Genomic DNA, 26,094 nt, shown 5'->3' on the forward strand with positions numbered 1-26,094 from the left:
CTTCTATGTATTATTATCATTTGATGAAAAGATCACATTTGTTCATTTTCTTTTTGGCAACAATAACAGAAGACAAGGAAATTCATGTATCACTCACCTGATACCATGAATGTTTTTGATTGCATAGCTTATTTCTCTTCTCAGTTCTTTCTCATTAAACTCCATCTAGGAAAACAAAGTGAGGTATGAATATGTTCTGCTTAGTTCATTTTGAATAATGATACAATCCAATATTAAGGAACAAGCATGACTTAAATGTGTTATTCATAAAAGGATATTCATGTTTCTTATCTAAAACAGAAGTTCATAACTTTTATTTACATGAAATTCAAGGATAAGGATAAAACCAGTGTTTTGGTTGGTTTTAGAATACTGCATTGGTCACTATTACAAATAAGGATAGAAGAGAACCTATACAAAAATTAGCCTTGTATTAGGGCATGAAAACCTCAAAATCAAATGCAAAAAGGCAGAAATAGTAAATGCATCTTTTTCAGATTATGGTGCAATAAAATTACATATAATAAACATGCAGGACCACAAATTAATTGAAAACAAATAAGAGTAGGATTAGCTTGGGATATAATCGTAGAGTTTCCTAGACCTAGGGTCAAATACTGCCACTGACATTTACCAGCTGTGTCTCTCTGAACAAATCATTTGCCCTCTAGGCAATTCCCTAGTTTCTCAGCTGTTAATTCATAAATAGACTAAAATGTACATCAGTATGAGGAATTCCTCCTTACACTAAAGAAATAAAAATTTCTTTTCTTACTATCATACAAGAAAGGATTTTAAAGGATCCATCTCTTATTTTGTCCTCTGACATTCAAAGATACTGCTGCTACTCAAAATACTAGTTTGGTTGAAGAATCATCTATTCTTATATTAACAATGACTATCACTTCTTGGTTGCCATTACATTCTACTTTGAAGATGACATAGATAAATGAAATATTTGAATTTTCTTTGTACAAGACAGTTGATAGAGATTGAGATCATCTCAATCCTGGTTTTAAAAATCTTTATAGTCTTTAATGTTGGACTAATACATTATTAGATACATTACTGTAACAAATTCTGAGTTTCCAGGTCCTTCTGATTTTTTTTTTCCATACTAAGGCTAAAATCAGCTGGATATTTTCTAAATTATATACTTAAATGTATTAGAATTTAAAGGAGTCTCTCAAATTCTTGTGATCTAGCCTTCTGCTTTGAAACAAGCAAAGTATCATTATTCTCTCTTGACAGATGAGGTAATTGAGGTCCAGGGCATCATGGGACAATGAAAAGAGCATGGGATTTGGAAATAAAGCTGAGTTTTAATAAAGGACCTGTTTGACATGAATTCAAACTCCCTATTTGAATCATAGCAAATCCTAGAATTTCTCAGGGTCAAGGTTTCCTCATCTGTATAATTATGTGGTTAAATTTAATGACCTTTAAAGTTCCACCTAGCTCTAAATTAATTCTGTTATTTACCCAAAGGCAAATAAACAGTAAATAAGTAAGTGGAAGAGTTTATTTAAACTGAAGTCTTCTGCCTTTTACTACAGGTATCCCCATCTCTTGAATTACATGAATCTGTATTTCCTCAATTATAAAAAATGGTGAGTTAGTATAGAACAGAGAGAATACTGGTCCTAGAGCTAGGAAGATCTGGATTCAAATTCTATTTCTTAACATTTATTAGCTGAAAATGAATGGACAAATCACTTAATATGTCTGATACTGACTTTTCCCATAAGCAAATTAAAAATAGGCCTAATACGGGATTGTTGTGGGGCCAAACGAAAAGTGACATATCATAGCTGTCATACTCAAATATTTAGTTTACTGAAAGGAAAACAAATGTATAAGTTATCATTTTAAAGCCTGAATGAAAACTTACCTAATTTCCATTACAAACTTGTTAGGAAATAGGTACTTAATAAATGTTTGTTGAATTGAAACCCAAAGATAATCTTTTATTCTTCTAGCTTTGAACTGCTATTTAAAATTTTCAATGGAAAAATTAATACTGAACTAATAAAAGCCAAATTGCAAGTGGAAATAGAAAAATTTTGAGTATTATTATTTAGTGCCTGAAATTGTGGGTACTCATGACTGTCATTCAAAATTATGTATGTCTAATGAATTTTTATTTAAAGTATTAAGTTCTATTTATATTTTAAAAAGGGAAAGAAGAGAAAAATATGTGAATCTACCTCAGAAGAGATAAGAGTTTTGATCTTTTGAAAAAAAAGCAGAAATACTTAAGGCAAAGACCAAGTCTCTCACAATACCAAATGTGGAGTGAAACTCAATTAATATAGGTAATAATTACCAAAAAGTAATATTCTTCTGCTTATTCTTACTCACAAGGAATGAGGGTTTCATTAGCAAATCCAATTGCTGCCCTCCTTTTTTTATATATAATCCAATTTCAGCAGAGCTTCTAAGAGTAGCCAAAAAGAGAAAAGCCAGAAGAGCAAGAAATAATTTCCAGCACATGCACACACCTTTACAATCTCAAAAGGAAATCGTTCATGGAAAATGCGGTTTATTTTTGCACCACCTGAGAGTTCCAACGTATCTACTTGATCTCCTGATCCTTCAATTCTCTTCTCAAAATCCACTGAAAACTGCTGAACCATCCTATAATATTAAAGAAAAAAAGCTTAACTCAAATATTGTTGAAGTTAAGTTGAAGATTCTTCCTTTTTTTTTTGCACTGAATTTTACTACATTTATTCCTAGATATTTTTTTCTAGTGTATTTAGTGGCATCTACTGGCAAAATTAAGAATGCAAGTTTTTCAACTCTAAGGAAATATACAACTATACTGTTCATATAGCAAATACAACTTAAAAGTGGCATAAATACTTAAATTCCTATTTATCATTAAATTAATTCTATCCATTTGATTAGAACTGTTAAAAGTATTTAAGTAATATTTCTATTTTCATAATAGTAAGGAGATACTCTATGAGAGTATTTGGTCTCGCGTGAATTTTAGGCACTTGGCTTAGATGAACTTCATCTTGAAAGTTCTGACAGAACTGGCAGATGATAATTAACAGCTGGTCGGCTGTTAATGATATTTGAATGATCATGGAAATGAAAGAGATAACACAAGATTAGAGAAAAACAATGTTGTCCTTATTTTCAACAACCGAAAAGGGAAGAGAGACAAAGACTACAAATTATGAGCCAGTGAAATTGACTTTGCTGAGAAAAATTCTAGAATGAATCATTATAACGATTGTTGCTGAAAAACTCAAAAGGGAATCAGCAAATATAAAAATCATTTTTGCTTCATCAAGAATAAGGCATAGCAGACGAAGCTATCTTCCTTTTTTCTACAGAATTAGCTTAGTAGAAAGGATGATAGGGTCTAGGGTAGAACTTTAGGAAATAACCACACTTTAAGTTTATTAAATGAGTTGTGAATCAGCAAAGGAGACTGAGGAATGTTAGACCTCTACGTATTATCCCCCAATGCCCATCCCGCTTCTGAACTTCCTAAGATTTTTAGGAGCACTCAATCTGATATTCTAAGTGAGTCAAGCTCACAACCTCACTACTATTCATCCCACAAATCCAATCAGTTGCCAAATCACATATAGTTTTCTATATGATGCATCTCATATACATCCCTTCTCTCAACCCATACAGTGCCCCTCATCACTTCTCACCTAGATTTTGCAATAGCCTCTCCATTAGCCTCTCTGACTTCAGTATCTCCCCAACCCAATCCATCTTGCACACAACTTCCAAAATGTTTTTATCTAAAGCACAGACCTAAGTCACCTCTCTACTCAAAAAACTCAAATAAAGGCAAAAGCCTCCATGTTATTTTTTTAAAATAATATTAACTTCTCCATTTGGCATTAGAAAATCTTTATAATCTTATCCCTCCTTAGCCTAACCTTCTTACCTATTACTCTCCCCAGATCCACCATAATTCAGCCATCCTGGCCTATTTGTCATATCGCACATATGACTCCATCTTCTGTCTCTGTGCTTTTGTGATGACTATTCTCATTCAGGGAAGACACTATTATAATCTTTACTTCTTAGAATACCCGGATTCCCTTAAAACTCAGCTCAAATTTCTTTTTAAAAAAGGCAAAGACTTGGTTTTCTCTTTCCTGAGTAATCAGAGCCTTACCCTACAAGGTAACTGTCCATGGTATCTTATCTTCTGTATCTTCTCTGTACCTCTTTATGTACATGTTGTCTCCCTCATTAGAATGTAAATTCCTCTAGAGCTGGTACTGGTTTTGCTTTTTTCTTTTAATCCCCAGAGCTTAAAACAGTATCTACTAAAGTAAATCTGTAACAAACATTTGTGGATTAATTGATGACAAAATCTAAAAGAGATAGCTAAGACTGTATGACAGTCAGATTTCAATTCTAATAAAGAAATCTTTCATTTCCTTGCTAATTAGATATTATAATTATAAAATTTTAAAAACCTCTTTTAAAAGTAGCACATTTTAATACATCTTTAAGTCTTGATTCTTTTTTAATATCTCTCCTATTCTTTCCATGTCTCTCCTTACAAGGATACCATGATAGTTTAGGCCCTCATTACATCTTATCTATATTGTTGCAACAGTCTCTGAATTGGTCACTCTGCTACATTCTCTCCCTGTTTCAATCCATCTGTCTCTCGAATCCCACAAGTGACAAAGTGATTCTCCTAAAATATAGGTACATAATCTATGTACATTCCCCATTCAATGTGCATTTATTAACTCCTGTAGCTCTCTATTGTTTCTAGGGGAAAAAATATAAGCTTAGTTTGGCATTTAAAGTTTTTTTATCAATCTTATTCCAATTTTTTATCATATTTATTACAAATTAACCTCCTATGTGTACTTTACATTCATTCTATACTAGCTAGTTGTTGCTACTCACCCTCAACTACCCATCTCCCATCTCCATGCTTTTACACGGGCTGAACCTATGATTAAAAAGCAGACCTTCCTCAACTCCATCTCTTTAAATCTTTAGTTCACATCAAAAGTAAGTTAAAAGGCCACCACCTATATAAAGTTTTTTTTGATCTCTCCAGCTACTAGTGTTCTTAAAATCATTTGCATTTATTTTATATATCTGTATGAATGTGTATTTATATATAAAGATATATATGTGCATGTACATATACACATATATGCATGCAAATATGCTACACATATACATTTATATAGACATTCATATGCACGTATATGTGTATATATGGAGATATACATTTTTATGCATGTATATAGATATCTAAATCTATCTAATTTACTAATATATGTCTATGCTATTTCCTTAGAGAGAAATAAGCTCCCTGAGAGCAAAGAACAGGGACAATATCACCTTTGTCCCTTTATTCCCAGTGTCTCACCCAGTAGTGATGGATCATTTAGTAGGTGTTTAACAATGCTCCAAGTGAAGTATATTAACACTAAAGTAGTGCCCTCATGTTTCATGATGGCTCAAGACATACACTGAGAACACAAAGACTATGAGAGCATATAATAGGACTTCTTGAAAAGTCCTCTCAATATGGAAAAGACATTGACTGAGCAAGGACTCAGTTATGAAATGCTGTCTAGGGAACAGTGGCTAAGTTCAACAAAGCTCATGAGTAGGGGGTTCACCACAAAGTACTGAAACACATTTAGCCACAACACATCATGAAAACATCTTCCAAGGCTTTGTATGGTTGTAATCAACATCACCGAAGGGAGAATTCATAATTGAGAAGTCAAAATCTCTTGGGAAGTATATGGCAGTCCTGAAGAAGCAATGCACTAAAATAATTAACAATGACATTTCCAAAAATTATTAACATAAAAAAGACAAAAAAAAAATTAAGAAACAGAGACAAGTAAGGGTCCTTGAAGAGATTTCATGAGAATCCATCAGCTTGGATAGAAAATAAATTACATCTTTATTTTAACTTAAAAAAATTATTAACATTATGATTTTATATTTAATTTATATCCTCAACCAAGAGCATTCCTACTTATAGATCTCAAAGACAAAAACAAAAACAAGATAGCATAATGAGTATTAAACCTGTTAATTAATTGAATGAAATGATCCAAATCACAACATAAAATGAAGAAACAAAATAATTAAGAATATAATCATAGAGTGAGACTAAATATCTAAACATCTAAAGAATAGGAAGTACTAGGATATTCACCTATATACTAACAACTGACAATAACAATCAGAAGAAGTCAAAAAATCAAACTGAAAGGGTGAGTTTATAAACAGGACAAGACAGCAAGGACTCACTGCAGCAGAGCCTTTGTCTTTCTTGTTGGATCTTCTGGCTTGAAGTTTTTGTAGGCTTCTACTTCATGTTCTATGGAAAGTAATTGTCCCTGAAGCTTGCTTCTGAAGCTTGGCAATGTATCTCGAATATGGTTAGTAAGTTGCTAGAAAAAAAAAGTCACAATGATAATGGATTAACATTACTTATTAAGGTAAAAAATAATAATGTGTACTAGTTTCATAAATCATTTGAACTCTGGAAATACCAGATATACCTTGTTACATGTGAATAGGAGAGGATGTAACAGTTTGGGTGCACTTCCTTGATTTGGTTCCCTTCATTCATTATTTGATGCTAAGAAAATATGTGACATCAAGATGAAGTTTTGCATAGTGCATTTTCTGCAGTAAAGTTCAATCATGCTATACTCCACCTCATTTAATGTCTGCTATCAATCAATCAGATATTTATTAATCACCCACTATATGCCAGGTAGTGATGGACAGTAAGGAAGACCTGAGTTCAAATCCAACCTCAGATACTTATGAATCGTATCACCCCATACAAGACACTTAATTTGTTTGCCTCAGTTTCTTCATCTGTAAAATGACAACAATAATAATAGCATTTACTTCCTAAGGTTGTTGTGAGAATGAAAAAAAAGATAATAATTTTAAAGTACCTGGTAGACAAAATATTATATAATATTATTATTATATTTTTATATGTACTTGTTGGTCAGTTTTCTTTTTTTTCTTTTAGAAGGTATATTGGAGCTGAGATTGCTTTTTGTCTTACTTTCTATATCCAGTGCTTATTTAACAATGCCTACCACATAATAGTTGCTTAATGACAGATTTATTAACTTAAACTACATATACCCTTTGCTTCAGAAATAATTATATACACTTAAAATTATCAAAAAAGAGGTAAAAGATCATATGTATACAAAACATATTTATGCTAGAACTTTTTTTGTTACAAAGAACTAGCAAAAAAAAAAAACTACCATCACTTGGAGAATCACTTTGGAGAATAGTGGAACATAGTATTGTGCTATAAATGATAAACAAATGGAACAATTTCAGAGAAATCGGAAGACTTTATGAACCAATGTAGAATGAAGTAAGCAGGTCCTGGAGAACTATTTTATTTAATAACAAGTTCTAAAAGAATATAATTGTGAAATAGTTAAGAAATCTGAACAAACACAATAACCCATCACAATGTCTGGGAACTGATAAAATAATATTTACTTTTACAATTTCAGCATATAATTTATCTAATAATTAAAAAGATGTAGATGAAGAAGAAATATCTTGACATTTACCTGATTTAGAACTTTTTGAAGATGTGGTGTCCCCATTCGATCAGCAATGTGTCTGTAGCCTGGGTGGGAAAGAAAAAATTTTCTTTCTGCCAGTAGAGCTGCTTTAATGTCCTTCTTTCCATCAATGTCTTTTTGGCTTCTATTTACCACACCCACATAACCTAAAATAAGCAGCAACATTCAATTTTTAGGATCCATGATTTAATAAAGCATGATAATGCCTTATGCATATGTGTATATGCTAATGTATATATAATACTAAATAATACACTTTTAAGGAAAAGAGGGATGAAATTATGAGATTTTTTACTTCAAAGAACTATGAATTTCATATAGAATTCTAGACTATTAAGTCTCTCTGGAATTATGGAATATAGCTATGTCCATTTAGCAATTAAGTAATTTTTTTTTAAAAATCAGTTAAGTAATTTTACTATTATCATGAAATCTATATTAAATCCATTAAGTCCTTTTCCTTTTTTTCCTTTTCTGCTCTCTTTGTTCAGAAATTTAAAGGGATACTTCTCCCTCTAGATAATTTTCAATATGTTTGTTCAACTGTGATAAAGACCAGACCCACATTTCATAACTGACCAAGGAAATTTTTAACTTTTTCAACTAAAAAGTGCATTAAAATTGATACTACCAACAGCTGCCCAAATCCTTTCTATTTTTATATTATCAGATGATTTTTGGGACACTATGGTATTACCCCTTCGAAGAGGAAGCAATTTATTTTCCAGAACATCCCTTGCATCAGTTCCTTCATCCATGAGATCAAGTTTGGTGATGACTCCAATAGTTCTCAGACCTGCATGATAAACAAACAGCAACAGCAAATCCAGGTTATAGGAGGACAAGCATTATTGTACAAAATTCTTTCTCCAAGCAAGCTTTGTTAGGCCAAATCTAATAGCAAGTTGACCATTTCCTTCTTTCCTTATTCTAGAATGTATGCTATTTTGATTCTTTTTTTGTTCCTCGTTTTTATAGTTTCCTCTTTATATTACTGTCATTTTACAGCCTAATAAGAATGCTTTGAATTCACATATCAATATTTTTGCCCTCACTGGAAAAAAAGGAAAACAAATTTTGTATTATCAAAATATGTTTTCTTTTATATATGTCAATGTATGTCCACCTCTTTTTTAGAATGAAAGTTCTATATGAGCAAGTGTTGTGTTTTTATATTTCTTCCTGAACTATATCAATTATAAAAATAGTAAATACAATTGTATTGAAAAATGATATTTCATTAAAAACATAGATTATTCTTTTCACTGTTCTTCAGAAAAGTAGTGTGTATCATATATTTTGACAATTTTTCATTATGTTGAATGTTTCGCCATTTATAAAGCTTTAAGGTACAAGTTCCTCAAAATTTGCCCTATATTAACTCAAATAAATAAAATTTTATTCAATTCCTCTCAGTTTTTATGAGGCATTATTAACAAAAAGAAATGAGCTTACATTCTATCTGGAGAATACATATACATTGATAAGTAAATAGAAGATCATATGAACAAAGAAGGACTGACAACTTGGTGGGAAGGGGGAGAGAACAAGAGATAGCATTTAACCTACAAAGTGAGAGCACAGCCAAAATTAATGAACCTAGGATAAGATGGGAAGTGGTCATAAGAGGAAAAAAAAATCTTTATCAAAAATTTTAGATAAGATTTGGAATCCAAGATACATAAACACTTAGTGGGTAAGTGTATATGTATGTATATGCTCCTACCCCCATATATATTACATCTTATACTCATTTTCCAATGGATGATCAAAGGACATAAATTAGCATTTCTCAAAAGAAGTGCAATATATTCACTGCTACATTAAAGAGTGCTCAATTACCAATAATAAGAGAAATGCAAATCAGAACAGCCTGAAGTTTCATCTCACACTCTATAAATCGGCGAAAATAAGATACCAAGATAGCAAGTAAATATTAGAGAGGTTGCAGAATGAAAGGAACACAATATAATATTGGTCCTATCGAATGGTACAACCGTTTTGAGAAGTAATTTGTAATTATATAAATAAAAAGACTAAAATGTCCATACCCTTTGAACCAGAGCCTCCATTAATTACTAAGCTGAAGCTATATAACATGAATTAAAGTTCTTCCCATAAAGGATAAAACAGACCCTTTGAAGAAGTATCCAATGTTAAAGATCAAGACTGAAAGTGAAAAGAGGTTATAAGAAGTGAATTGTTGGTACAGAAAGACAATATTTGTTTTTCTGGATTAAGATACCAGATTGATGAGCTCATAAAAAAGGGATAGAAGAAAACATATGTATAGCAAATTTCCAGACCTGATCAAGAAGGTTTTAAATGAAAATTTTAGAGGGGGAGAGAGAGATTGAAATGGCTATATACTATACTTAACATAAAACTGGATACTTTGAAAGAAAATGGGTATAATGTTAACAAGATAAAAAGAAATATCACTAGTTCAAAAGACAGAATAATAAAAGAAAGGAATAACATGTAATACATGTTAGCAGTACATGACAACACATAAAATAGACTACTTAGCATAACATATAATTTTATATATATATATATATATATATGTCATCAAGATTTTATGGGATAGATTTACAACTAGAATAATATAGAACATACCTTGGTTTAAAAGAAACTGATCTAAAGAAAAGGTTGAGAGAATTATTTCATAAAGATGAGAGGGAAAACATAGAGGGAGGTATTGGAGTGAGGATAAAATGACAGTAGTAATATATACTGTTGAGAGGAATGGAAAATAAATTTTCTTTAGTGTAGGAGTTCTATGCTTTTTCCACAATTTGACTTTTATGGAAATACTTTGCATAACTTCATAAGTGATTTCTTATTTTTTTATTTTATTTTATAATAACTTTGTATTGACAGAATCCATGCCAGGGTAATTTTTTTACAACATTATTTCTTGCACTCACTTCTGTTTCGATTTTTCCCCTCCCTCCCTCCACCCCTTACCCTAGATGGCAAGCAGTCCTATATATGTTAGATATGTTGCAGTATATTCTAGATACAATATATGTTTGCAGAACCGAACAGTTCTCTTGTTGCACGGGGAGAATTGGATTCAGAAGGTAAAAATAACCCGGGAAGAAAAACAAAAATGCAGATAGTTCACATTCATTTCCCAGTGTTCTTTCTTTGGGTGTAGCTGCTTCTGTCCATCATTTATCAATTGAAATTGAGTTAGGTCTCTTTGTCAAAGAAATACACTTCCATCAGAATACATCCTCATACAATATCGTTGTTGAAGTGAATAATGATCTCCTGGTTCTGCTCATTTCACTTAGCATCAGTTCATCTAAGTCTCTCCAAGCCTCTTTGTATTCATCCTGCTGGTCATTTCTTACAGAACAATAATATTCCATAACATTCATATACCACAATTTACCCAGCCATTCTCCAATTGATGGGCATCCATTCAATTTCCAGTTTCTAGCCACTACAAACAGGGCTGCCACAAACATTTTGGCACATACAGGTCCCTTTCCCTTCTCTAAGATCTCTTTGGGGTATAAGCCCAGTAGAAACACTGCTGAATCAAAGGGTATGCACAGTTTGATAACTTTTTGGGCATAATTCCAGATTGCTCTCCAGAATCATAAGTGATTTCTTAATTGTAGTTGGGGATAAGGGAGAGAATCTAGAATTCAAAAAATTTTAAAACAAGTGTAAAAAATTTTCTTTTGAATATAACTGAGGAAAATATTAAATTTTTAAAATGTAAAAGTATATCTAAGGATAACAAAAAGGTACTTTTTAATGGAATGTTTTCAGGGAAGAATAAAATAGAGAAAACAACTGCTTGTCACAGACGTCACTATGAAAAAGAGAGAGTGTCCATTTCTTCAACTTCAGTCTTATCTAAATGTCTCTTACAAAATAATCATCTCAGATCAATAGAGAATCACTTTCCATTTAATGCCATTCTGCAAGTTAGATTGCCATAGCATCTATGCCAGTTTTATCCATGTCTTCCTTTAATATGGCTGGTTATTGTTTTGGTGATTACCACCCCAGGGTGCTTTGCCATCTGTGCTTTGTTGATCTTAGTTGCAGTCCCTAGTCCTACCTTGTCCAACGATAGCAGTGCTCCTCTCTTTCTGTTGTTGCAGCCTGATTATCTCTTTTGGCTAGGCTACTTTCATTTCACATTTCCCAAAACCAATCTGATAATATGTTTCCTAATAATTTATTTACTGGTTCTTCATCTATATGTAAATGGAATTGTTTAAAGAGCAATGCAATTTCCCAAAGGTAATCCAATGTCTTCTCTTCCTTCTATAAAATTCTGAGAACATTTGTAGTATCTGTCCAAAATATATACCCATACACATGTGTGTGTATGTGTGTGCAGATGTGTATGAATTCTAAGTTTTTATTCTTAGTTTATACCATTTTGGCCACTCAAAATTCTTTATTCATTTGGTTTTTCCTGTGTGTATAGATGGATTAAATTCTTTTGAGGGACACTGGGGATGTTTGGGATTTTGAGGGATATTATTTAAGAATTTTGACCATGTCCTAGTATGTCAAACAATCAGAAAAATCATTTTCAAGCAGAAGAATCTAGCAGACCTCACCATCTATAGGAAATTTCTCATATCCTATAGTATAATTCTTCCATGATAGCAAACATTTTTAGTGAGCATAGTTCTTATTCCATGCTTTATGGGCTATTAATGATCAGGGGAGTTATCAGACAAGATTTTCTCTGTTGTCTATTTCAGTAAATTTGAAATTTTTTCAAAATTTTAAGATACCCTTTTCATGGAAAAATGATAGAGAGCCTTTAAGGAAACTAAATCATTTTTAAATAGTCAACAAACAATAAGTACACTAGGCTCTCACATTCTGTGACCTATCAGTTGTGTGATAGCACATCATAGAACATCTATCATAGAACATCACTTCAGAAAACCTGAGTCCTTTCTAATACTTTCACTTAAGATAGGATCAATTTATATGTAGATTTTTATATAACATTTTCATATATATGAGAAAACATATATACATGGATAAGTTGTTGTTGATATTCTTTTAACTTTTTTTAAAAATAAAGTATGACATTTTCTTTACTTTTATTTTTTTCATTTATTTCAAGAATTAATTAAGCAATATTCTCAAAACTGTGTTTTCTTAAGCATAGAAATCTATATATATTTAGTTATCTTGTTCCATTTCTACTCTTTACTTTTTTTCTTCAGCGCCATTTCCACTTTTTTCTAACAATACATTTGATACTATAAGTACACATGTAGTGGCTCCAAAATACTTGATGCTGACAAGTGTTTGTTTATTTTTTTTTAAGTTTCAAATCTTTCCCACACTGCATCTGTTGTCTTCCATCAAATTTTATTACTAAATGTCTGTGAGATTACTATCTAACCAAATCTTTCACCAAGCTTCCTTTAAACATTTTCACCACACCATTACTCATTGGTCTAAAAAGCAGTACTGTTTATGATCTTCCACTATCATCCTTCCTAAGATTTTGCAAATGTAGTTATATTTTAAAGGAGTTTTGTGATAGGTGCCAGACCTTTCCACTTGCCAAGCAAATCAAATGTTTGTTGACTAATGTGATATTAGATTTCTTTGATCACCCTAAATTTATATATGAAACAGTGGAAATCACAGTCAATATCTTTTCCTCCATGTACTATCCAATTTGAGATATCAATAACTCATTTTAAAGGTCAGGTTAGAGTTGTTTTAATTGTATACTATAGTTTTTCTCATTTTGATTATTCTTCTTCTAGCTTTATGTTAATTTTGATCTTTGCTCTAACTCATCAGCAGTTTGACTGTACATAGAATGCATTCAGGAATTATTGAATAAGCTATTTCCTATCCATTAAAATATAATAAAATTTTTATGATACTGTTTTGTACCTGACATATTTTTATGATTCTTTTCTCAAAGAAAATATTCATAATATATGAAGCTTACATGTCACCTTTGGTTCATTCCTTATCCTGATCCATAATTACCAATACTTTTTTGTCTTTTAAATCTATATATATACTTTTGCATTGAAGTCACCATGTATAAAGTATATACCAATATAATGCTTAATTAAATAAGGAATTGGTTTCTTTATTAAAAACAAAAATGAATAATTATGTTTATATATAATTAAGTTTGTTGTGAACAAATATACCTAAAAATGGCAGTTTTCAACAAGAATGAAAATATTTGTTTCAAACATCTTGAAAATAAATGAATACCAAATAAACTAAGGAATGAAAAGAACATTAAATGCTCATTATAGGCATAGGAAAGACAAAAATGAGATAGTTCCTACATTCAAAATTTTCTTTTCCTGGTATAAATGAGCATCAAAAATTAGGCTGCCCTCACAAAGATCCTCAAGAAAGTGCCAGCTGAGACATTAGTAGTGATTCGAACTGCCTGGAACCTCCTTCTGTATCGCTCTTAAGGTAACCCACCCTTTTAGCAGCTAAGTTAGCTTCCCTTCTCTTAACTGTAAGCTTCTCTTACAGTTTGATCTGATATTTCAAATATATAGGAAAATTAACCCTAGTATGAGTCCAATAATCATTATCCAATCAATAAATGGACAGGCTATACATTCAAAGAGTTTCAAAAAGAAATGAAAACTATTTTTAAAAAACTGTATGAAAGATAACTCCAAATTGTTAAAATTCGGTAACTGAAAATTAAATCATCTCTGAGGTTTCATCTCATTCCCAGCAAATTGGTAAAGATGATAAAAGATAGGAGTGATCTATGTGGAAAAACAGAGAAAGTAACACATTATTAATAGAGGTATAAGTTGGTACAATAATTTTGGAAAGTTATGTAAAATTATACTAAACAAGCAACTATAATATGTAATTTCAATCTAGATATGCAACTATGTGCCATAAATTCTAAAGAAGTTCTTATGCAAAAAAAATATACATAGCAATACATTTTCTAACAATAGAAACAAAACAAAACAGATGGACATTGATTAGGGAATAGTTAAATAAATTATGACTCATTATTGACTTTGAAAGCAGTTTTGGACACCCTTGTTATTTTACGTGACATCCAAAGAACAAGAGTAGATCAGTATGGGTTCTCAGAATCTGAGGATTTCAATAATAAACAAAAATGAATTTTAGTTTAAAAATGTTTACTGCATTGTTTCTCAATACAGGTTGAATTTCTTTTTAATTCTTAGAAATCATCCTTTTCCCAGGAAAAAGTCTTTCAACTTCATTAAAAATTTGTTGATCAATGTGTCCATCTTCAATTATTTTTTAAAAGCAGAATATTTAGCAGCTACATCCTCATCTGTACCTCATCTACTTCTCCAGTAATTTTAACACAATACCACTGAACACAATTTTTAAGGCAATAAAATAGCCAATTTTTAGAGAAAAAGTTTCTTTACAATGCACTTCTTTTTCATTTCCTTTCACTTCCTTAAATAAACTGAAGCTTGTCTGAACAATTCTTTTGCTAAGAGAAATATTTTCTATTGCAATTTTCATTCATGCAATTAGAGACACTTTATTACTCTCATCATGGCATGTCTTTTTTTGGAGTTATTTACAAACCACAAAAGCTGGTGCAATTTGGCCTTTTTTATTTTATTTCTTTGATATGTCATTTTATTTTAATTTTTTTTAATTTATAGAATAAAACAAGCATCTCCATAAGATAGTACAATAAAAAGATGTACATGAAACTGTAACCCTATCATATACAACTTGCTATTCCTTTTAAATAATACATTATGTATTAATATATTTTATTATACATTGAATATAATATATATTAATGCAGATAGCAACCCTCCTCACATGTCCTTTATAGTTAATTTGAGTATTTATAATAGTCAAAATGACTTATTCATTCAAAGTAATTCTTAAAACAATAATGTTGTTGCTATATACAATGATCTTTTGGTTCTGTTCATTTCACTCTTCATTATCATGTATTTTCATATTTTTCTAAAACCATTGAGCTTATTAGTTCTAAGAAAATAGTCATATTCATCATAATCATATACCACAACTTGCTCAAAAATTTCCCAACTGATGGGCATCTCTACTATTTCTCATTCTTTGCTACCACAAAGAAATCTGCTATAAAGATTTTAGAACACATAGATTTTTTTTCTTTTCCCCCAATTATCTTTTGAAATAGTCCTACATATTTTATAATGTTCTATATCATCGAGTCAGGCACTGTATGCCTCATCCCATTTTAGAGTTACTCTAACCAAATTAATACTATTTAATCTATTTTTGTGTGTTATCTAATAATAAGCTTCTTCTTTTTCGTGTTGGCTATGTTTCCATCTGAAATGTTCTTGCATTTGTTCATTGTGTTAAGGACTAGTTTAAAAATCTTAAAACAACTATTTGTAACATGTATGAAGTAGCATTTCACATCCACACCCAATAACGTATAGTACGGACTGCTGAAAAAATGTCATTAACCAACTTGTATGAATCAAATTAACTTAATTTTTGGCTCACATAAAAAGTAACCTGACATTATTTTATAATTCACATTAAATTGAATTTAATGTAATTTGAACTCACATAAATTGTTCAATTTAAAATCCTAGCCAATGAGAGGTTTTGTTTTGCTTAAATTTTCATTTTTGTTACAAGTTTTGTTTTCCTTTTTTCACAGTGGTGAGGAAAAAAAAGAAAATATTTTTGTTCATTGATTTTTAATTGATTTTAATTAGTTCAGAAAATTTTAAATTTAAGTGTTTGTTTTTATGTTATACAGGTTATTCCTAAGAGATATCTTCTAACAAAGTAAAATGGTTAAATGAAATTAAAAATAGTGATCTCCTTTGAAAATATAGACAATAATTCACATCTATAGCAATACCCTCAATTTGATTTGTTAAAATTAATAGAAATCTCTTTTTTATTCCCTCTACTCCCACTGGAAAAGGGGGGAGCCATTTTTTGTAACAAATATGCATTATCAAGAAAAAAATTCATCAATGGTGAGAGAGGAAGGGAAGAAGGAAAGGAGAGAAAGAAGGTGAGAGAGAGAGAGAGAAGAACACACTAGGCAGTTGCTACAAAGTACTTCTGGGAAAGGCACCAGCCACCTGAGTGATAGGAAAAGAAGAAAAGGAGAGCATTAGGATAGGCTCACAGTAGATGGCGTGTGAGCTGAGCTTTGAAAGAAGTTATTGAATCTGCAAGGTAGAGGCACTGACACAGAAATGGAAAATAGAAAATCATGTGTGATTCATAGAAATTGGCCAGTGTGGCTGGACCCTAAAATACAAGTAGGAAGACAATGTACAATAAGTTTGGAAAGGAAGGCCGGAGCCAATTTTTTAAGGGAATTAAGTATGAAATGGAGAGGTAGAAAAACAAGAGTGAGTCATTGCAGCTTCATGAATAGGGAAATAAAATAGTCAGACTAGTATTATCAATTTGGTTCTTATGCAGAAAATAGATTAGAGAAGAGTAAAGATTGGAGGCAGGAAAACTAATAAGGAAGCAAGTACACTAATATAGGCAAGAGGTAACAAAGGCTTAACCCAATTAGATATCTCTACTAGCTGGTTTCTGAATAGGAATGGAGTTCAGGAAAGGAACTAGGGCAATATGTTATGGATCCATCTAATTATATTTTAATCTAGTCTTAGACTTCCAATTTGTACACAAATGTAAAATATGAACTCTTTCTAGTCCCTATATTTGTTTACTGATATACCTCATAGATATACCATTGGAAATATATGTTCTATCATTGAAAAAAAAACTTATGTAAATTGATTATTTATTTTCCATAGAAAATTACCCTGAGTGATCAACTGTCCAAAGTCACAAGGATCAGCTTTGGCATCTTTGGAATAAATTAATAAATCCAGCATATATAGACCTTTCTATGTCTACCCAAGATAACCTTCCAATCTACATTCTCTATCTATGTCATCTGAACTCCACATCTTAACTGACTTTTGAGGAAACCACAAAGTTAAATGAATACCTCAAAAGCATCAGGAATGGTACCCCCAAAGGCCTCTTTCATTTATTTTCCTCTAAAAACATTCCAAAACCAGACATGAGCAAGAGAAAGGTCCTTTCAAAGAAAATTCCTTTTCTTAAGGGCATCAGTGAGATGTAGGTTTAATGAGCCACATATCCCCTCAGACATTATCTTCTCTAAGTAACCTAACTACTGACATATTTAATAAAAAGTAAATAATAAGTCCACACCTTTTTTTTTCCACTTTCTGAATTCACAGTCATTTCCCATTCCCCACCTCATCTCCAAGACAATTAATCTAAAAAAAATGACAGACCAGCTAAAGTTATAGTTTCCACATGAAGGAAGATTATTATGCTATTTAGAGTTAGAAAAGTCATTTCTCCTTATTAAGAATATTAATAATAGAAATACAAAGGTAGCTAGTTGGTGCAGTGGATAGAGCACCAGCCCTGAAATCAGGAAGACTTGGATTCAAATCTGACCTCAGACACTTAACACTTCCTAGCTGTGTGGTCCTGGGCAAGTCACTTAACCCCAATTACCACAAGGAAAAAAAAGAATAGAAATACTTTTTAGCAAGTAAAAATAGCTACCTGTATCATTTTAATTTTCCACTAACTTATAATGGTGCTATCAATATATATCTATTGATTATGTGTTTTGCTTGATGAAGAGTTGGATTTCTTGTTCATTCCTGTTGAATAATGATAGTACAAACACCCCACTAGGGAGATGCTTCCTAATAGAACATTCATGCATATAAGTATGTCTATTTTGTTCTTTCTTTTTGCTTTCCTGACCTTGAGTGAAATCTTTCTATGCTATTTTTTTTCCTTTTGAACTAGTTTGATTCAAGGTGAAAGAGAAAAAAAATATCAATTTTTTCTGTCTAAAAGAACATTTAATAAAGGATTGTTGAGGTAAACAAATAGATCCTGGGAAATAATTGCACCAATAAATGTAGATTTATACTACAGTCATTTTTATGCACTATAATCATTATATTTTGTTGTTGTTAAGAAATCATTTGTATTAGAATAAGAAAATGTATGTAAATATGTGTAGCAAATAGATTAGTGACATTAACTGAAGCAGGGTATAAAGCTACAAGTGAGTGTGTCAGCCTATGAACATATAGATATATGAAGAAGAAAGCTTGATCACCTTTTCTGCCTCTTTTAATTCCTTGATATAAACACCTAATATCTTGTATAAATAGTACACATTATACTGACTTAAATAGAAGAATATCATGGAGACTCTATGAAATGCCTTGCTGCAATCCATATGTACTGTATTAAAGCATTTCCCTGGTCTGATAATCAAATACCTCTCTCATTTATTTATTCTATTTACACATTCATTCAAAAACTGTTGATTAGATATCTATCATGTACAGTCTTTTAAGAAGTAAGAGAAAAATGAAAGATGATTATATTAAGATATGTTTGTGCCTTCATGGGGTTAGCAATCAAGAAATGGGATAGGACATGTACATAATTAAGCAACACAGAGATTATTCATTTCATAATTACAATGAATATAGAAGATAATTAATATATAAAATACAATGTACTACCTGCAAGGTCAAAAAAAAGAGAAGATAACTTTTAAAGAGAAACTTTCTCAGAGGTGTTGGTTAAAATTTCAAAAGGCAGAAATAAGGCAAAATAAAAAAAATTACTTTCTCTTAGTGAATACAACCTACTAGTGTTAATCAATAAGTAAGTATTTATTAAATGTCTACAATCTCTAGACATTCTCTGGGAGTATAACCAAGCCAGGGGAAATATACATACAAATTATATATTTAATAAATACAAGATAATTTTTGAAGGTGATGGTACTAGCAGCTGGGGCAGAGATGACAGGGATCAATTTTACCTATCTAATCAGTAACTCCTGAGTCTAAAGTTAATAAAACAAAAATAATTCTTACTTAGAAATACTTGTCAATTTTTATAGGAACTCCATTTGAACTACTTTATTCAATTAAATTCTTTTTGAAATAAGTAGACTATCAGCTAGGCCTTGAAGATTTTTATCTGATATCTTGATTGATTTTTAATGAAATAGGACTTTATTTTTGCTATTTAATTTTCTTCTTGATCTTTGAAATGTGTACTTTCAAAAAATTTCATTAATAATCCTAAACCCTAAATTATCATATTAATAACAAAAGAAAGTCAATTAAGTTACTAACCCATCCTTATCTTAAGGATCAAACACTCACCTTGAGGGTCAACTTCTTTAGCTAACTTCAGAGCATCTGAGTTGGCAAGATCTGTGTTTGCAGGTGTAACAGCCAAAATCAAACAGTTTTCTCGAGTGATAAACTGCATAATCATTTCTCTAATCTGATATTCAATATCTTGTGGCTGATCGCCTACTGGGACTTTAGTAATTCCAGGCAGGTCAATAAGGGTTAGGTTTAGCACTGTAGACCAAGAGAAAAAAAAAGTCTTACTTATATGTTCTGTATCCAAAGGAAATGGATCATCTAAAGTCATTTGATACTTTAGGGAAAAGTCAAAATGGTCTCAATTATATAAAGTGTTCCTTTCTAAGAAGCACTGTTAAACAGAAGTAAGTTAATAATCCATAATTGTGTTGCCAAAACAATTTTAACACTATGTGAAAGGCAGTCCAACAGTCTAACAGCTTTCTCTCAGGACTAGTAGAATCAAAATGGGTGAGGGAAGGAATTATAATTTAAAAACTCAATATGTGCATATGGTATCTGACATGTAACATCAATCCATTATAGTGTGAAAACACTCAGTCTAAGGCTTGTCTTTCTCATCACAAACACCGTATGTTATTTGTGGTATGTTTAGCTAATTAGTCAAATGGAAAGCTGTCTTAGACAGTCATGATATCTTCAGGTGTACATACAAGAGTCTTCATGACTTATATTTGGAAAAAGAAAAACAACTTCTGAGTCAGTGATAATTTGACTTGAAGCCAAATCAGTTATCATCTTGTGTATATATAACATCCTTTGGCCCATATGGCAAGTATTACTGAGAAATTCTAATTGAGTACCAGTCAATCATGCAGTAGAGTTGATAAAGCAATAAAAGTGACTAGAAAGAGGATTAGAGATGATGAAAGTGTGCAGTTCTGACAACTTAGTTCTGCACATAGATTATTTCCAACAAGGCAGTAAATTTCCCAACAGTGAAGAAAAATTTTAATTTATGAGTTCACACTGATAACATGGATCAGAATGATCACTGCTATCTAAAGAATATAATATAGAAATGCATAAAATTATAAAGAAAATCCAGTAAAGGCAGATTCAATTAGAGAATTGAATAAATACTAAAGATTTCTGCCAGTACAAAATTACTGAAGCAAGTAGTGGATGCATGTCCTGGATTTCAAAAGTTCAAGATAAACCCAGAGACTTTTAAAATTTTTGTTAATTAGTTCTGGTACAGATATCCACTAGGGTAAGGGAAGCTATTTGCTAGGCTTTGAGGAATATGCCATTTTTATAAGAAACCCTAAACATTGAAGTGGAATGCAAAACAACTTTATTTTAGAAAAAAGAAAATGTCATCCAATTAAGGAGTTAAAAAGTAGATGAAAAACCATTAGGATTTTTTTTTCCATGAGTACATGCCATTGATTTTATATAACCATATTCATGAGGCAAAGTGCATCAAGAAAGGGAACCAGCTTTTTATTTATTTAAAAGTACATATTATAAGCACAAGGACTATTACACTAAATGATGCTGAAATGATTTTTACTGAGAAAAGTGTAAAGATGAATGAAGGAATGAATTACTTACCATGTGGGGAATAGACTCGTAAATTAATAGGTATAGATGAAATGCCTTTATTCATTCCTGTCACTCGATCTGTTTCTGCTTCAATCTCTTGACGAACTTCATCAAAATCTGTAAACTTCCTTCCTTTGCAGTGTAAGAATTCAGCATATTCTATAAAGAAAAAGAAATATGCTAGTCCTAATGTCTTATTAAAATTATTTCAGTATTTTAAGAACTTAAGTTCTCACCAATGAGGAATATAAATATTCTCCAATGTGATAACCATAAGGACAACTATTGGATTTTGAGTTTTACAAATTTCATACAGATACATCCATTTACACACATATATCCCATAAATATGCATGCATGCATATATATATATGTACATGCATGAACATGTGTATATAAAATCCTCTGTGCTTGCATGTATTCATATATATATATATATATATAGACATATATGAAATTTGATTTGGTTTTATCCTCAGATCTTTCGTGTTGGTATTATATACACATTTAAAGAAGGAGATACTGAGGATGAAAGAGATTAAATTACTTGCCCAGCTAGCAAAAATCTGAAGCAAGATTCAACTATGTGTCTTTCTGACTCTAGTTTCATCAGCTATCAACTATAGCACCTAGTTGCCTCAATGAAGATAATTGTCTTACAATGTTATTGTGGCCAAAAAAATCCCAGATATTTTGTATAATAATGTCAAGAATATGCATAATTACAAATTACATTTGTAATTACAAATCAAATCTTCCCAATAATGCTTGTACAACCATAAAAATAAAGAAGACATGAAGCATTCTACACTTGCAAATTTTCATGCAGTTCAACTAAAAAGTCTAGTTAAATATTCCTAAATAATGTGATTTTAGGAATAATCCAAAGAGAATGAACACTTCTGAATCAAAACTTAACAATGTATTATCAGAGAAATTAAAACAGTAGTACACGCGTAACAGTTCAAACATCAACTCCATTAACATTTTTATACTATCTATCCTACACAATGAAGTTCACATGAATAATTTATAAACTTTGGAAAAGAGAAATACTGAAAAGAAAAAAACTTCATATAATCATTTTAATGGAATGTACAGAAAACACTAAGAAAACATCCCATAAATTCCTATCAAACTATTATATATAGTTAAAATATATTTCTTCTCAGAAATGAGATTGGATTCTACCCCCTCTCCAAGGAAACAATTCCCTACATGTAATCTACAAAACTTTGAAAGGTTTGAGGTTGAGGAGAAAAGAAGTTAAAAGATAAAAAAAAAAGTTTAATTTTCAGAGTTAAAGGTTCTGATGAAGGCCTCATTTCCAAAATATATAGAGAATTGACTCTAATTTATAAGAAATCAAGCCATTCTCCAATTGATAAATGGTCAAAGGAGATGAACAGACAATTTTCAGATGATGAAATTGAAACTATTACCACTCATATAAAAAAGTGTTCCAAATCACTACTGATCAGAGAAATGCAAGTTAAGACAACTCTGAGATATCATTACATATCTGTCAGATTGGCTAAGATGACAGGAAAAAATAATGATGAATGTTGGAGGGGATGCGGGAAAACTGGGACACTGATGCATTGTTGGTGGAGTTGTGAATGAATCCAACCATTCTGGAGAGCAATCTGGAACTATGCCCCAAAAGTTATCAAAATGTGCATACCCTTTGATCCAGCAGTGTTTCTATTGGGCTTATATCCCAAAGAGATACTAAAGAAGGGAAAGGGACTTGTATGTGCCAAAATGTTTGTGGCAGCCCTGTTTGTAGTGGCTAGAAACTGGAAAATGAATGGATGCCCATCAATTGGAGAATGGCTGAGTAAATTGTGGTATATGAATGTTATGGAATATTATTGTTCTGTAAGAAATGACTAGCAGGATGAATACAGAGAGGACTGGTGAGACTTACATGAACTGATGCTGAGTGAAATGAGCAGAACCAGGAGATCATTATACACTTCAACAACGATACTGTTTGAGGATGTATTCTGATGGAAGTGGATTCCTTCGATAAAGAGATCTAACTCAGTTTCAATTGATCAAGGATGGACAGAAGCAGCTACACCCAGAGAAAGAACACTGGGAAATGAATGTAAACTTTGCATTTTTGTTTTTCTTCCCAGGTTATTTCTAGCTTCTGAATCCAATTCTCCCTGTGCAACAAGAGACTGTTCAGTTCTGCACACATATATTGTATCTAGGATATACTGCGACATATTTAACACATATAGGACTGCTTACCATCTGGGGGAGGGGGTGGAGGAAGAGAGGGGGAAAATCGGAACAGAAGTGAGTGCAAGGGATAATGTTGTTAAAAATTTACCCTGGCATGGGTTCTGTCAATAAAAAGTTATTATAATAAAATAAATAAATGAATGAATGAATGAATGAATGAATGAATAACTAAATGAATGAATGAATGAATGAATATATAAAAAGAAAAAGAAAAAAGTTTAAATGAGGAAATAAATGGCAGGATATTAGCTCCTCAATATCCATGAAATTTTTTTTGGAAGGTAGGTTAATTTTCATACAAATACACCTCTAAAGAGGGACCCAGGTTACATCAGACACAACTGAAATTGACTAAACAAAAAAGAGACTGGCCATCTTAAATCTAAAAACTTATTAGAACTTTACAAATAGCATGTATTTAAGTTTCCTGATACTGTTACAGTAAGCCACAAAAGGGTTGCAATGTGAGCCAATAGAAGTCTTTAAGCAAAATAAATCACTAATCATTTAAAGTCAATGATATTTTCCTAAGAAATCATGTTTCTGCAAGCCATTGGGTCAATTGAAACAAGATTCCTGCAGGCCACACATTGACTCAGAAAACCACAAATTAATAGTATCTATGCTATATTGCACTTTTATGTATTTTGTAAAACATTTACCAATTACATTTTAATCTGGTCAGAGCTTCACTCAAGTTTTCTGGGCAAAAAACTTGCCCACGGCATCATGTTCAACACCTCTGATATTAACTACACTAGGATAAGCAAAATGTGGCAAAAATACAAAGAATCCTTATATCCATGCAAATAAGCTTCCTATAACTTCTACTCACTGAATCTGAATTCTGTCCTCTGGGACCAGTGAAAACTCCGATTCTCTTCTACATCTTACAAAATTTCAAATGTTTAAAAAAAGATATCTTTCCTTCCCACTAATTCTCCTTTTTATCATGCCTCTGCAATACATGGAGAAGAAAAAGCATTCCCAGGGGAAGGAATATGATGAGACATGAACATTGGAGAATTCTTCCCAAATTCTATATTTAGGGAGGGGCACAAGGCAACCATCTCATAATTTCTCACCTGGCTGCTCATCTAGACTTAATCACTGTCTTTAGAAGAGTATATTAGAATGCAGAATCCAACAATAAATATTTTAAAAGAAAGTAACTTGAGATAGCAATTCACATAAAATAAAAATCAGGGGCTAAAGTAAAATCTATAATTTAGCTGAACTAAAAAAGACAATGGTATTAAGCTCTCAAACAAGCAATTACAAAAAATAGACTCAAGTGAAATAGACAAACAGAAAAATTACATTTTGTTACTAAAAAAAAGATGTATATTATGCTAAGAAGTGATGAATTAATTTAAATACTATATGTATTACATGGCATAGTATCTAAATAAATTTAAAGCTAAATTAGTTACAGGATGTAACTAAACAATTAAACAAAAAAAAATTAGATAAGATCCCAAATTATTCTTTCAGATCTAAACAAATTAAACCAAAAAGTAAACAAGAAAAAAAAATTAAAGATTTGAATAGGAAAAAAAAAAGGAAACAGTGACATGTGTAGGGAATGGGCTAGGAAAGAAATGGAGGATTAAGGGATTGGAGGTCACTGAAGACAAAGAGTGATGATAAGGGAATGAAGTAGCGAGAGGAAAGCAGGGAGAGGGAAGACAGAAAAAAGAGACAGAAACAGAAAAACAGAGGAAAGCCAAAGATAATTCACTAATATAGAGATGATGAATACGTGAGTGTTGGACATATCAAGATCACCTTACTGAGGGAGGGTATAGTAGGTCATAGGAAAGGACTAAGTTGAGAAACTGAGTCCTTATATTGAAGTACTCAATATATGTTGAAGTCCTTTAGTATGAGGGCAGGAGTTGAAAGATGAGAAAAATTGTGAGTTAGGTATGAACACATTGAGAAAAGAAGGAGAATAATCTATAGAGGTATATAGACAATAGCTTCCAGGATTTTGATTGGGTGAAGATTTTGATTGTATGAACCTCAAAGAAAAGGTGACTCAGTGACAGAAGTAGGGAGAAAAGTGGCAATGAGGAACAAAGAGTTTTCCAACTCCTTTGCCTCAACCAGGAAGTTGAGGAAAATGAGTGAAAGTATAGTCATCACGGGAAAGGATGGCTTGGGAAGCTGTGTCATCAGGAGGATCCAGACCTTAGTCAAAGTTAGAAGATGGAAGGAGTGGGAAAGAAAAAGATTTAGGATGAAGGGAAGATTGTTGCCTACATAATAGGTATTATAGAAAGCACAAAAGTGGAAGGAGTGGGTGTAGTTTCAATGAAAGTTTGGAGAGGAAGGATTGGAAGAAGTAGGAATAAGGAATTTGGGGATGGAGCTGGGGAATGGGATTTGATACCTTATTCAGAATCAATGGGATATATAGGTATGATCAGATATGA

The 26,094-nt window shown here is 31.6% G+C and overlaps 1 protein-coding gene across 3 annotated transcripts in view; it reads right to left on the reverse strand.

The window, feature by feature from the left end:
- Positions 1-26,094, reverse strand: part of DNM3 (dynamin 3) — a 581,691-nt gene that overhangs the window by 415,474 nt on the left and 140,123 nt on the right. For all 3 annotated transcript variants that reach the window (XM_051998949.1, XM_051998948.1, XM_051998947.1), the window contains exons 3-9: positions 21,410-21,559; positions 19,844-20,047; positions 8,305-8,403; positions 7,593-7,753; positions 6,283-6,425; positions 2,502-2,637; positions 98-165 (exon numbers count right to left, since the gene is read on the reverse strand). In XM_051998949.1, the coding sequence (XP_051854909.1) occupies positions 98-165; positions 2,502-2,637; positions 6,283-6,425; positions 7,593-7,753; positions 8,305-8,403; positions 19,844-20,047; positions 21,410-21,559 (961 nt within the window). The remainder of the gene's footprint in view (positions 1-97; positions 166-2,501; positions 2,638-6,282; positions 6,426-7,592; positions 7,754-8,304; positions 8,404-19,843; positions 20,048-21,409; positions 21,560-26,094) is intronic.

This window comes from Antechinus flavipes, chromosome 4 (genome assembly GCF_016432865.1).
Source record: "Antechinus flavipes isolate AdamAnt ecotype Samford, QLD, Australia chromosome 4, AdamAnt_v2, whole genome shotgun sequence".
Classification (NCBI taxonomy): Eukaryota; Metazoa; Chordata; class Mammalia; order Dasyuromorphia; family Dasyuridae; genus Antechinus; species Antechinus flavipes.